General features: G+C 42.2%; 1 protein-coding gene across 1 annotated transcript in view; it reads left to right on the forward strand.

Moving 5' to 3' along the window:
• Positions 1-13,837, forward strand: part of LOC108801039 (transmembrane protease serine 9-like) — a 63,865-nt gene extending 50,028 nt beyond the window's left edge. Inside the window, exons 11-14 of the mRNA XM_018573003.1 lie at positions 8,690-8,961; positions 10,188-10,348; positions 12,435-12,587; positions 13,778-13,837. Coding sequence (XP_018428505.1) covers positions 8,690-8,961; positions 10,188-10,348; positions 12,435-12,587; positions 13,778-13,837 — 646 coding nt within the window. The remainder of the gene's footprint in view (positions 1-8,689; positions 8,962-10,187; positions 10,349-12,434; positions 12,588-13,777) is intronic.
• The last annotated feature ends 648 nt before the right edge of the window (positions 13,838-14,485 follow it).

Genomic DNA, 14,485 nt, shown 5'->3' on the forward strand with positions numbered 1-14,485 from the left:
ATAGGTAAAACTCTCAATAGGACATTTACCCCATTTGAGAGATTGTGCATATCAGAAACACCTGTTGCCCACACTTTATCAGTGGTGTACGGTATGCTGAGGGTAGAAGAAGATAAAGGACATACTAAGTATATGAAAAGATGGGAGCAAGATATGCGAAGAGAGATATCAGACAAAGAATGGGGAAGAATATTTAATGTGACACATAGCTCTGTTACGTCTTCTTTTCACCAAGAAAAACATTATAAAATAATATCCAGATGGTACAGGTGCCCAGAGGGTATTAAACATATAAATCCAGATTTATCTGATAGATGTTGGAGATGTACTATAGAGGAGGGGACGTACCTGCATATCTGGTGGAGCTGTCCTAGATTGCAACTGTTCTGGGAATCTGTATTTAGAGTATATAACGCCATAGAGGCAGAAAATGTTGAAAAACATCCCTTAATGGCGTTATTGTCACTGATACCTGGATCTCTAAAAAAAAAAAAAAGTGATATCCTAAGATTTGTACTGGTTGCTGCTAGAGTCTGTATATCAAGCGGATGGAGATCTACAGTACCACCTACTTTAGAGAACTGGGTTAGTACAATGGAGGAGATAAGATATATGGATGAATTAAGGGCAAATGATTTGGATAAAAAGGAGAGTTTTCACAAGATCTGGAAAAAATGGGAAATATATACACAGACAGAGGAATTTATGAAGGAGTTAAGAGAGGGATAGAGCAGCGAAAAGGGACATAGAAAGGGTGAAATGACTAATCTACAGTGGGGTAATGTATACATGGCCTAGGGTAAAGCTAGGACTTCTGGATAGATGTTTATGATAAGAAGTTAAGATCTTGACATGTTTGAGTGGTAGAATGGAAAGGAGGGATGAATGCCACCAGGAGGAATGAGAGAAGAAGACAGGAGGAATGAAGGATAGAAAGAGTGGGAATATACAGTGGGAGAATTTGAAAGGGTAAAATTAAGGAGGGGAAGTATAAAAGGGTGGTTTATGTTAGTTAGATTTGAGGGTACTGACACATAAGTAGTATAGGATATAAGATATAAAATAGGAGCACAAATATAGTTAGGGAGGATAGATCAGAGAAATGGGAGTAGCACTGCAGTTAGAGCACTTTATGGGCTCCCCCCCTTTTTTTTTTATTACATCATTGTGGGTGTTGGTTTACATGAGGAAGCTATTAGAGAGAAGGGAAGTAAAGGTAGGGGACGGGGTTAGGGAGGGGGATGGGGAAGGGGTAATATGGAGTTTAGGTTGGGGGTAGAATAGGTACAGAAGTTGTATAGAGTCTGTCCTTCTCTCATTCCTCCAGAGGTGTTTTATATTATGGAATGTATTATATAAAGTATATTGAATTTAAATGCAATAAAAATATATTAAACAGAAAATGATCATAAAGAGACACAGGTTTAAAAAACAAATTCTCCCTCCTAGGTGAGTGTGTGAAAGAAAGAAAGATGTAAGAAGGGTGTGGATTATTGCATATATGTATAAGAGATGTGTAACTGATAAGGTATTTTTAAGTATTAATAACATATATGTATAATCCAATGGAATGAGTCAAAATTGTATGATTATGAAATAAGAATAAAAATATATTAAACCAAATTATCGCTAATTAGCCTACAAACGTCAGGTGGTCATAATAAACTGGCCACTCAGTGTATAAAAAATTATCCTCCTCCGCTCCTGATTTTTGTCCCCCGTTGTTACAAAAATGGGAACGGGACCTAGGAAAAACATTCACTCCGGAGCAGCGAACTGACATTTTGACCTTAGCTTACAAATCTTCTATGGTCAGTTGTTACCAGGAGACGGAATACAAGATTCTGGCGAGGTGGTACACGGTTCTGTGGGGGCTTTATAAAATGAACGCTTCCATCTCATCGCAGTGCTGGAGATGTGACTCGGCCCCTAGTCCTAGCCAAAGCTCAAGCCATTCTGGGACTCTGTTCATGCGATTGTTGCTCAAATAACCATGGTGAATGTTAAGGACAAGCCAGAGGTGTGCCTCCTTCAGTTGCCTATTGGGTCCATCAAAAAGTACAAATCTTCTCTCACCATTCATTTGGTCAATGCGGCCAGGGCTTTTAGACAGCCACTGTGGAGAAGCTCCCAGTCTTCTACAGTCCAGATATGTATATATATCAAGACTTAATGATATCTACACCATGGAAAATCTTACTGCGTTCCTAAAGAATACGGAGGAGACATTTTACTCCACTTGGAGTACCCGGATCTTTTTCTGTTTTTCGGATCAATATGTTCACCTTATGTCTCAGGGGGCTTCATTGTAAACAGCTTCTCTCCCTCTATACTGGTTTATTTGGCAAATTTTTGGTCCCTCTCGGTCTCCACAGGGTGAGGGGCTTGTCCTTGATCCTCTGGTTCTTTCTGCTTTCCTCCTCTTTCTTCTTTTTTTTCCCCCCATCTTCTGCTATAATCTCTCCAAGGTTTAGGACAACTGTCCTTTCGAGATCTTCCTTTTTCTTTTGTTATTTCTCCTTTTGGAGCTCTCCACTGGGACACCCCTCTGGAGCTGCCCCCTGCCTGGGAGTATGTTCTTTTTTTTTTTATGCATATCATTTTTATTGAAAGTTTTCCAATAATACAAAACAAGTCAAGCTTTGGTGCAATAGATACGGGAGCAGAGTTGCATGAGACAACAAAAGTAGCAATCAGTAAATAAAATAGTGAACATTACGAAAGGTATCACAATCATCGCCGAAACCGCAGTACGCCACCTGTAGCGAGCATTAGGGGACTAGTAGGGTATAGACGGAGCCATACTAGCATCTACCGGGTAGTGGTGCGTCAAAGGACGTCTAGAGTGCCTAAGGTGCCAGACAGTTTTGCTTTGTGATACCAATGTTCTTTTTTACATGTTGCGAAACTGTTCTCGTGTAGGCTCCAATATCTTTTCATAAAACTCTTTTTGAAATTAAAAAAGAAAACAAAAAAAAACCCAAATTTGAGATTGCTGAAGATCATCTGAAGCGTGACCAAGTCAAAATAAACAAGTTGCATGTAATACTAAAGCAGCTGACGCCTCTTCCTTGTGTGTGATGAGTCATTATAGTGAAGGAGGAAATATATGTACACCATTGGATCCTTGTCATGGTGTCCAGGTGTTTATTAAAGCAATCACAGTACAAATAGTGACATAGTGATGAGCACATAAATAGTTATTTCCTTCACCTGCTTCACACCGAGAAGTAAACTCGAAATACTGCCTGAGGACAATAAAGTCCAAGATTACAATTTGCACAAGGAATTCAGCTCACGTGTGGACTAGCAAATGGCAATAGTAATTATGCAATGTTACAATATTAAAGTATATATGAACCTAAAAACAATGATTTATTATCTTATTATATTGCAGTTGTCGGTCTTTAGATGCGGCGACTGAACAAGCCTAATTTTTCATTCTTTTTTTTGCCTGTTCCTGTCGGTAACACACTTAGGGGTCAATTCATAAAAGTTCTGCTCAGCATATAGCTGGGTCCCCTAGATGATGCTGAGGAGCATAGGAATTATACCTGTCATCTTTCTCTAGAGCAGTGGTTCTCAACCTGTGTAACCTCAGGACCCACATTTGTCCTTGGTCATTAAAGTGACATTAAACCCTCAGATTTTTTAACATAAAACAATAGTGTAATGTGCGCCTTACTGTAATCCATGGTGGTTTCCCTTCTCTTTGCTGCTCTTGATTTTAAAGCTGTATCTGTTCACATGCTGGGCAGAACTTCTGTTTTGCAGCAGACTGCCTTGTCTCTGGAATGGATACATGGTGTCTCTGTGTAGGTTCACAACCTGAGCCAGCACTACAGGAAGAGGCACTCAGCTGCAAAGGGAAGTTCTCCCCCAGCATGAGAAGAGATACAGATTTAAAAGGAAGAGCAGCAAAGAGAAGGGAAACCACAATGGATTACAGTAAGGCGCACATTACACTATTGTTTTATGTTAAAAAATCTGAGGGTTTAATGTCACTTTAAGTCTCACTGCACTGGAATGCACGACATTGCGGTACCACGAACGGGACTGTGTGATTAACGCATTGTACTAGTGTGATTGGGCCCTCAAAAAGCACTAACAGACACACACAACCACAAGCTCACACACTCACAGACATTCTAACACACACATACACACTCCCAATTTCTTAATTTTTTTTTAAGATTCACCCATTGTCCCTGTCTTAGGAGAACTGGGAGAACTGGAGTGGATCCTCAGCCTGGGGTCCAGTGTGAGCAACTGTGCTTGACGGAGCTCCATCCATATATGCATTGCTGGTATAGCTCCCCTGGGCACCCTGTAGAGCCAACATGTGACATCACTCCAGTCCAGGCACCTCTACAGGACACATGAGGGAGCTATAAACAAAGCACGTATGAATGGAGCTCCCTCTCGGCCATAGCCCTAGCCCACCCACCTCACCTTAAGCTGACACTCGGCACCGGGCAGCATATTTATAATGGCTGCTTGGCAAGAGAACTGACATTTCTGCGCCAGGGGGAGGCTGCGGAGCTTCTCACCTAGAAAAGTGGAAGGCATGCAGTGACCCACTGAACATGGGGTCCCCGACCCACTTTTGGGTCATGACCCACCAGTTGAGAACCAAGGATCTAGGAGCACCAGTGCCATGTGAACAGCATCCGCCCAGCAACATGCTAGGTGCAACTTTTGTAAAATGAACCCCTTACTGTTCTAGGGTGACAATGCTCATGCACTGTACTAAATGTATGGACGTCAACCTAGGACTGGACTACAAATCAGTTCAGAAGGACTGAAGGTTCAGAACCAGAAGTGGAGAAAAATAAAATTCAGATTAAAAAAGTGTAAAGCTGCAAATTTTTGCGTTTAAAATAATGTAATTTTCTATCAGCTAAAAGACCATAGACCTTGACATTTTCTCCAAAGACCACCGATGGTCAGAAGACAGGTGGAGAACATGTAAGACTTTAGGGGACTAGTGGAGTGATGTAAAGCATGCATGATTCAAGCACGTCTGTGGCTCCAATACTCCCAGCAATGAGTCACAGAACAGTAAAAATTCTGTGTAACGAACGTAAGGGTTAAATTGTTTTGATCTGAGTGTTGGGTTTAATAACAAGTAAGACAAAGTATTAGTGTCAAAGCATCTGACTGTCACTTCACAAAGGAATAAGACATTCAACGGCTATATAAGAGAAGAAACTTGAGTACCATCTTCCGAAGCCATTTAATTTCCAGGATTTGCAGACCATACAGGACCAGAAATGAGGACGCTTGCTGTGCTGGTCATAATAACCACAGGTCAGTAGATTAGCCCATTTCTATAAATTATCTGTATTTTATTTTATTGTTCAGAATTACGTGAATTCAATTTTCCAGAAAACGACATTATGTTGTCTATGTTTATAAATGGTGGAGTCAAGGATTTTTATTTTTATTGGGCTCTCGAAATTCTGACCTGTGGGTAGATAACACCATCAAGCTAGCATAATTCTCAATTTTTTTTGGGGGGGCGGGGAAGAACATGAATTTGTACTACCACCATTTAAAGCAATGGCATATTCATCAATGTGGATTAAATTGCATAGATGTGAATGGGGCCCTCTACGGACTGATCCCTCCCGTAATGTTTGTACAACGTTTGTATAGTGTACACACTGGCAACATGTTGGTTTATATCGTTGTGTGCTTTGAGAGCTGATACTGTATATATTCTCAGCCCTTTTATGAAAGCCTTGTGAAGGGAACAAGGCCAGGCCTGTTTGGTTACTGAACAAATAGAACAAGTAATTTCACAAAAGGAGATACGAGCATGCAAAGTGATGCATTTAAAACAGGAAGAATTTTAGCAAACTCATTTAAAGGGAAGGAGGGTAGGGATTATCCAGGTTGTCATGTGTGTGTTTCAATGAACAATCCTTTACAAAATGCAGTTTTCTGTGTGGAATCTGGTATGAAAAGCTATGTATTCTGCTTTGTTTCCCTGGCCTCCTATAGGGTTGTCTGGTTTGGAGTTTGCAGCAGATAGTTTGGCATGTGGCTCCCCGGGGGTCTCCAGCAGAATTGTTGGTGGCACGGATGCTGTGAATGGCGAGTGGCCCTGGCAGGTCGGTCTGTACTATAAAGGTCAATACAGCTGTGGAGGTTCCCTGATCTCCTCCCAGTGGGTGATGAGTGCAACCCATTGCTTCTCTGAGTGAGTACACTTTCTTTCCTTTTTTTTTTATTACATTTGTACATTCAAGTTCACCTATAATTACTAATAAAAAAACAAACTATTTTCTTGATAAGGGTAAAAGATGTTCTGTTAGTTTCACCTCTGTTCTGCTCAACCGGTCTTTCCTTCATTGTGCCCATACCTCATTTCTCATCCTCTCTCTCCTTCTACTCCTTCACTCTCGGTTGGCGTCTTTTCACTACATTTTCCCTTCTCCTGTCCCTCTCTATCACCTCTGGTCTTTCCTTCTCTCACTTTTCATTGTCTCCTCTCTGTCTTCCTCACCTTTGGTCTTTCAATCTCTTCCCTTGTAGCATCGCCTGTCTTTTCTCGACTTTGTTTTTTTCATCTCTCCATGTAGTGCCTCTTCTCTTCTTCATTCACCTTTCTTCTGTCAATCTCTCCCCTTGAACTGTCTCTTCTCTCCCTCTCTCACCTTTAGTCATTCCATCTCTTCCCTTGTAGCGTCTCCTGTCTTCTCTCGACTTTGTTTTTTTTCATCTCCTGATATAGTGCCCCTTCTCTTCTTCATTCACCTTTGGTCTTTACATCTCTCCCCTTGTCTTGTCTCTACTTTCCTTCTCTCACCTTTGGTCTTTACATCTGTCACCTCGTCTCATTTCTTCTCTTCATCTCTCAGCTTTGGTCTTTCCATTATCCCCTTGTCTTGTCTCTACCTTCCTTCTTTCAGCTTTGGTCTTTCCATCTCTCCCCTTGTCTTGTCTCTACTTTCCTTCTCTCACCTTTGGTCTTTACATCTGTCACCTCGTCTCATTTCTTCTCTTCATCTCTCAGCTTTGGTCTTTCCATTATCCCCTTGTCTTGTCTCTACCTTCCTTCTCTCAGCTTTGGTCTTTCCATTTCTCCCTTTGTCTTGTCTCTTCTTTCCTTCTCTCACCTTTGGTCTTTCCATCTCTCCCCTTGTCTCATTTCTTCTCTTCATCTCTCACCTGGTCTTTCCATCTTTCCTCTTGTCTTGTCTCTACCTTCCTTTTCCCACATTTGGTCTTTCCATCTGTCCCCTTTGTAGAGTCCCTGCCATAATTCCCCTGTCTCTTCTCTTGGTTTTCTGTTGTCCCTTTTCAAATCTCTCTTCACTGCCTCTTTATTTTCTCTCTAACAAGACCAGCCCTCCAGAATGCATTGCAGTGTTTGGTGTATGTTGGAAATTAACCTTCACTGGTGAGCTCTATGAGCCTCCTGTGGCTATGATGAGGGATTCCTATTATGCATGTTGGATCTTAATTTATGGTCTTCTATGGAGAATGTAATAGGAACTCACAAAGGATGGCAGGGACACCTCATGGGAGCAGGGACACACAGAAATGGGTGGGAGAGATCGGCAGAAACTTCCAGATGAACAGGAAAAAAGCTGGAAATTATGTCAAGGAGATCTCCTGTTGAATTATCCAGGACCTATAAGAAACCATGGGCTGACTTCCACCTGACTCTGTTTTCAAAACGATACGATATATGACTTTTTGAAAGAATGACCCTTGAAAATGGTTTCTAGATTACCGCAATGCATTGCATTTTTCATTATTGTATTTAAAAGAAATATTTATAGCCTCTAGAGGAGGCATCTGGCCATATGTAAGACAGTGTATATGTAGGACAGTGTAACTGGCATCCTTACATCAATTGTAAGACTACCAATTACAGGATGTGCCTCCTGAAGAACATATGGCTTTGCAGACTGTATGAAACCTTAGGCAAGCAGAAGTGAAAATGTACAGGTGAAACTCGGATAATTAGAATATCGTGCAAAGTTCATTTATTTCACTAATGCAACTTATGCGGTGAAACTAATATATGAGAGAGACTCATTACATGCAAATCAAGATAGTTCAAGCCGTGATTTGTCATCATTGTGATGATTATGGCTTACAGCTCATGAAAACCCCAAGAACCCCAAATCCACAACCTCAAAAAAGTAGATTATTACATGCAATCAATAAAACACGGATTGTACATAGAACAATATCGGACCTCTGAAAAGTACAAGCATGCATATGTACTCAGTACTTGGTTTGGGCCCCTTTTGCAGCACTTACTGCAATTACTTTTGCACGATATTCTAATTATTCGAGTTTCACCTGTATATGTTGCCACAAATTTTGGTTAGAGTGTGTAAGGGTCAGAGTGCCTGTCAATGTTTTATTGCGGTTTGTGTCCCACTAGTCACCCTCTATATCTGTCCTGGTGACTATTGTCAATGAGACAGAAAGTGATGTATATTCCAAAATTTGTTACCAGAGCATAAGGAAAGGGGAAATCTTTTAATGGGACATCTATTCTGGTGATAACTTTGTAAGAGGTATTCCCCTCACTTGTAGTGATTTCTGTTGTGACTCTGAGATGGAAGAAGTAAGGGGAAATCTCCCTAAATAATACATTTTTTTAAAAGGTCTCCACCATTAGATGCCACTTTTGCAATATTAAATATGTTTGTGCCATTCACAGGTCACCACGACTGGAGGATTATAAAGTTTATCTGGGTCTGAACCAGCTGGATGTGATCACAAATCAAACAGTTGCTTCTGACATAACATCAATCATTCTCAACAGCAAATATACAATCACAGGATCAGTTGGGGACATTGCTCTTCTAAAGCTGGCCAATGCCGTCAATTTCACCCAACACATCATGCCAATCTGTCTGCCATCTTCCTCTGTCACCTTTCCGTGTGGCATGGACTGCTGGGCGACTGGTTGGGGTAAAACATCCTATAATGGTAAGCCTGTGAGGTTACAAGGTTGCATCAAAACTTTCATACATCTTAGGCCACTGCATTTTTCTAGTGATGTGGCCCAAGCCTAAACATACACTATAAAGCCAACATTATGTGGACATCTGACCACAACTATATAAGCTTGTTGAACATCCCATTCCAACACCATGGGCTTTAATAGGGAGCCCCCCAACTTTTCCAGATATAACAACCCCCACTCTTCTGGGAAAGTTTTTCACAAGATTTTGAAGTGTGTCTGTGAGAATTTGTGTTCTTTCAGCCAAAAGAACATTTTGGTGATCAGGTACTGTTGGATGAGAAGACCAGGCTCACAATTGGCATTCAAAATGATACAAAGCTGTTCAGTAGGGTTGAGGTCAGAGCTCTGTGAAGACCCCTTTAGATCCTCTATACCAACTCATCAAACCATGCCTTCATAGAGCTGGCTTTGTGAGACACAGTCATGCTGGAACAGAAAAAGGACCTTCCCCAAATTGTAGCCACCACGATGGCACAATTGTCCATAATGTCTTTGTATGAAATAGTTTTAATAGAACTCTTCATTTGAAAAACCTGAGCTCAATTGCTTGGAGGGATATCCACATAATTTTGGCTGTATAGAAGTTGGTGATGGCAAAGTGTCCACAAATATTTAACATATGGTATGTTTAAGACCTCCCAATATAATCTTTATCATCATCATCATCAAAGTTCAATAGATTTCTTTGCAGGTGGCATAATGGTCTTCAAAGCCTTCCGGAAGACTGTCCTGCTTATGTGCACCCACCATTCCCTCTCATTTGATGAAATCTCACTTCCTTGCGTGGCTTCTGGGTCCATTGTGTAGCCTTGTCCCTAGTGACAATGACCTTACATATTACTAACTTGGTTATTCACAAAAGGGTGAAGAGTTTGGAGAAGGCCGGAGAAGTGAACAATCTAGGACAACATAGCTGATTTGGAAAAATTCTCCAATTCAGCTCACTTTCCTAGTTCAGCAATGTTGTCCTAGATTGTTCACTTCTCCTCCCTTCTCCAAACTCCTCACCCTTTGGTGAATAACCCTGTAAATGTCTATTTTTAAAATCCTCAAGGTTCCCACCAGCCACATTCTTTTTCGGCTTTATGGGTAACCCATCTCTGTCCTAATGTAGTCCAGAAGCAACAAAAGTCCAAGGAGTAGCATATGAAACACATATTTTATCTTACGGTTCCATATGTGTCACCAGGGTCACAGCCTGCTAATGGGATCCTTCAAAAGGTCATGGTTCCTCTCATCGACTACAAGACATGTGACCAGATGTATCATGTTCACAGTTCAGGAAATGCCATTATTCAAGATGAGAAGATATGTGCTGGATATAAAAATGGACAGAAGGACTCCTGTGTGGTAAGTGGTGCCATGAGATACATGAGAGGCACAGATCACTTTGAGATAAGACAAAAATTGTCCTCATACAAACCATGTACATTCTTTTTGGAATCTTGGTGAGTTTTGTGTATTTCTTCCAGATCCGTGCAATAATCCAGTGTGAAACTTTCCCCCTGTGTAGGAGATTCCTGTAGGAAAGACCGGTCACTGCTGCTTAGACATGTGCGATTCGTTTCGTTCCGAATCGAAATTCGGACGAATTTTCGGAAATTCGGACATTCGGATGTATCCGAATTCCAGACATAACGAATGCAAACGAATCCGAATTTCCATTTCCGAAATTCGGTAGCGTTAGTTCGAACGTTCGTTTCGTTTTCTGTTCTTATTCGTTTCTTATTTGTTTCGTTCGTTGGAGCAAAGTGACATTAGAGGAGAAAAATATTTTTCCCCCTTCAAATGTCACTTTGCTGCAAATGAACGAACGAAACGAATACAAAACGAATAAGAAACAAATAAGAACAGAAACCGAAACGAACGTTCGAACTAACGCTACCGAATTTCGTCCGAATCCGAATTCCGAATCCGAATTGACTTTCACACCCGAATCCCGAAAAACGAAATAACACAAATCCGAATTTAAAACTAAACTAAACTAAACAAATTTTTTGGCAGTGCACATGTCTACTGCTGCTCTCTCTCCTTCTGCAGGATGGCTGGTCTTAAATCTTCCCCTTCTGTCGCTTTCTGCAGGCAGCCTGTAGTGGGTTAGGTCTGCTGGGTTCCTCCCACAGCTCTGTTACTTTTACAAGGTAAAACTTAGTTTGCCAAGGCATTTGGTGCATATAACATGGGCTTATCTCCTTTATGGCTATTAAGGTATATATGTAAATGAAAGTTTTAAGTAGCGATGTTTCCAGTACCGGATACTCTTAATACTGCAGCATACAAAGTCATTTTAGACAATTGTGTAATTTTAACCGACCCTGGGGTAGCAGTTTGGGGAAGGCCCTTTTCTGCTCCAGCATGACTGCAGCTTGTGTACAAAGCCGGTTCTGTAAAGACACAGTTTGATCAGGCTGGCGTGGAGGAACTTGAGAGGCCCTGACCTCAACCCTACTGAACACCTTCTGGATGAATTGAGATGTTGATTACAAGCCAGGTCTTCCTGTCCAACATCAGCAAATTACCTTACGATTGCTCCTTTGGCTAATTAGACACCAATTCCCGCAGACACACTTCAAAATCTCATGAAAAGCCTTCCTAGAGTGGAGGCTGTTATAGTAACAAAGGAGGGGGACATAGCTGTGATGGTCAGGTGTCCAACAGATAGATACACTATATTGCCAAAAGTATTGGGACCCCTTTACACGCACATGAACTTTAATGGCATCCCAGTCTTAGTCTGTAGGGTTCAGTATTGGTTTGGCTCCGCCCTTTGCCGATATAACAGCTCTGCCTCTTCTGGGAAGGCGTCCACAAGGTTTAGGAGTGTGTCTATGGGAATGTTGGACCATTTGTGAGGTCAGGTACTGATGTTCGGGGAGAAGGCCGGGCTCGCAGTCTCCGCTCTTATTCATCCCAAAGGTGTTCTATGGGGTTGAGGTCAGGACTCTGTGCGGCCAGTCGCGTTCCTCCACCCCAAACTCCCCCATCCATGTCTTTATGGACCTTGCTTTGTGCACTGGTGCGCAGTCATGTTGGAACAGGAAGGGGCCATCCCCAAACTCCTCCCACAAAGTTGGGAGCATGAAATTGTCACTGGATCTAAGGGGCCAAGCCCAACCCCTGAAAAACAACCCCACACCATAATCCCCCCTCCACCAAACTTTACACTTGGCACAATGCAGTCAGGCAAGTACCGTTCTCTTGACAACCGCCAAACCAAGATACGTCCATCAGATTGCTGGACAGAGAAGCGTGATTCATCACTCCAGAGAACACGTCCCCACTAGAGTCCAGTGGCGGCGTGCTTTACACCACGGCATCCCACGCTTTGCAATGATTTGGAGGGGGAGGGGCCCAATACTTTTGGCAATATAATGTAGGTAGATACTGTAGATAGATAATTAAAAAGATCTAACTGAGGAATATGGATGTCTTCCAGGGTGACTCTGGAGGCCCTCTGGTGTGTAAAGTCCAAGATGTCTGGTACCAAATTGGAGTCGTAAGCTGGGGAGTTGGTTGTGCCAACCAAAACCGCCCCGGTGTGTACACTCTTGTGACGGCCTATCAAGACTGGATCAGCCATTATCTGCAGGTAACGTTCAACAACGTGACAGATATTCCCTCACCAACAAAGACATGTGGAAGAGACGTCAATATCATTACAGATGACACTGGCAATGGTGGCACCACTGGACATTCCCACCTCCACTGGACGATCCTGGGCCTTGTTGCTCTTCTGTTTACTAACCTTTAACCAGGAACTGTCATCACAATGTTTTTTTATCGATCCTAAAGGACAAACATCTTTTTTTTTTATTAACTTATATAACTGAAGTGTTAATTTATGTTCAATGTTAATAATTAATCATCATTTTGCCCCGAAGGGTCCTTTATATTTACAATCAGAGGAAGACTGTATTGTGACTGGAAGTATATATTTGTTAGTACTGTACCCCAATGACCTATAATTCCAACATCTCAAGTAAAGGTTTAATAATAAAAATACGGGATCTCTGGATCTGATGCAACAAAATGTGGTCAATATTCAATCTCTGGGTCATTTTGCGCCTGAATAGTCAGTTTGTTGAATTTAGACCCAACCAACATTATGTTTTCTCGTTGAAAAATGACTTTTGCATCGACAGGAACACCGGATATTGGATCTGTGGGCACTGGGCAAATAAAAAAAAAAAAGCATGCAGATACTAAGCTGGTAACTTGCCCAAATTTGTAGATATGCAGCAGTTTCCTACACTCCTTTAGAAACCTGGAAGCCTAGAACACCCCAACCTTTGCAATGATGGTTATTGCCCAGACTTGGCTTTATAGAACTCACTTCCTGGAAGCAGAACTTTCAATACACCTTTGGCCTCTTTTTTTTAAAACTATATTACCAGATACTTGGAATCAATTACTTACAGTGGCCCCATCAGTGACTTTCTAAATCTACATGAAACAATTACTCATATATCACAATACACAGGAACAATATTAATTCAAACATTTAATGAAAAGGGAGTGTCTTTCCATAGGCTGAGATGATGTCACCAGTCTGTTGCAGGCAGGAGGAAGCATTTCCTCAGTCTCCCCTCCCCCAGTGATCAGTCTGATCCAGGCAGGATGAAGCATTTTCTAGTCTCCCCCTCCCCCAGTGATCAGTCTGCTGCAGGCAGGGGGGAGCATTTCCTCAGTCTCCCCTGCCCCAGTGATCAGACTGCAACAGTGTAACTTTGTGACAGCTCACAAGGTTTCTCATAAGCATGCTGCGCTTTGTTTTCACAGGTGGGAGGAGGCGGAGGACTAAAAAGGAGGAGGCAGACCCAGAACAAGAGAGGGAGGTAGTGGGGGGCCTTGCAGAGGGCAGTGTGGTGCTCTGTGCAATTGGGGATGCTCTCTGCATTCCCTGTCACACAGTACTAAGACGCCAGCACCCAGGGCCAGGCACACTACTGCGTCCTCTGCCAGGCAGAGGCAAAGTGGTCTCTGCACAACAGATGAATTAGAGTTCTGTGCCAGCAGAATTTTCAGTGTACACGTAAGTGCATTTTCCCTCTGTACTGCCACTACCACCAATGCAAGGGTGGGGGGAAGGGAAAGAGGTTCACAATACCACTGACCACCTAGCACATCCAAGGGAAGGGTTTAATTAACACCTTACCTCTTGCATTGATGGGTGGCCAATATAATTATTAATTAACCTCTTCCCTCTTGCACTGGTGGCTGGTTAGTTGTATCGTAATTTTCCACTGACCAGCCACCAATGCAAGGTGGGGGGAAGGAGTTAATTACTAAAGACTCTGACCACCAATGCTGGTGGTTATTGTTGCATCCATTGGAACCAATGTTGGGGGTTATTTTTGTGTCCTCTGGCACCAGAATTGGGGGTTATTATTTCTTCCACTGGCAGATATGCTGGGGGTAAATATTGCATCCAATAACACTGATGCTTGTGAAGGGGGGGGGGGGGGGGTTTAAAATGTTTGCCCGGGG

This window comes from Nanorana parkeri, unplaced genomic scaffold, assembly GCF_000935625.1.
Source record: "Nanorana parkeri isolate BGI_ZX_2015 unplaced genomic scaffold, ASM93562v1 scaffold2202, whole genome shotgun sequence".
Taxonomy (NCBI): domain Eukaryota; kingdom Metazoa; phylum Chordata; class Amphibia; order Anura; family Dicroglossidae; genus Nanorana; species Nanorana parkeri.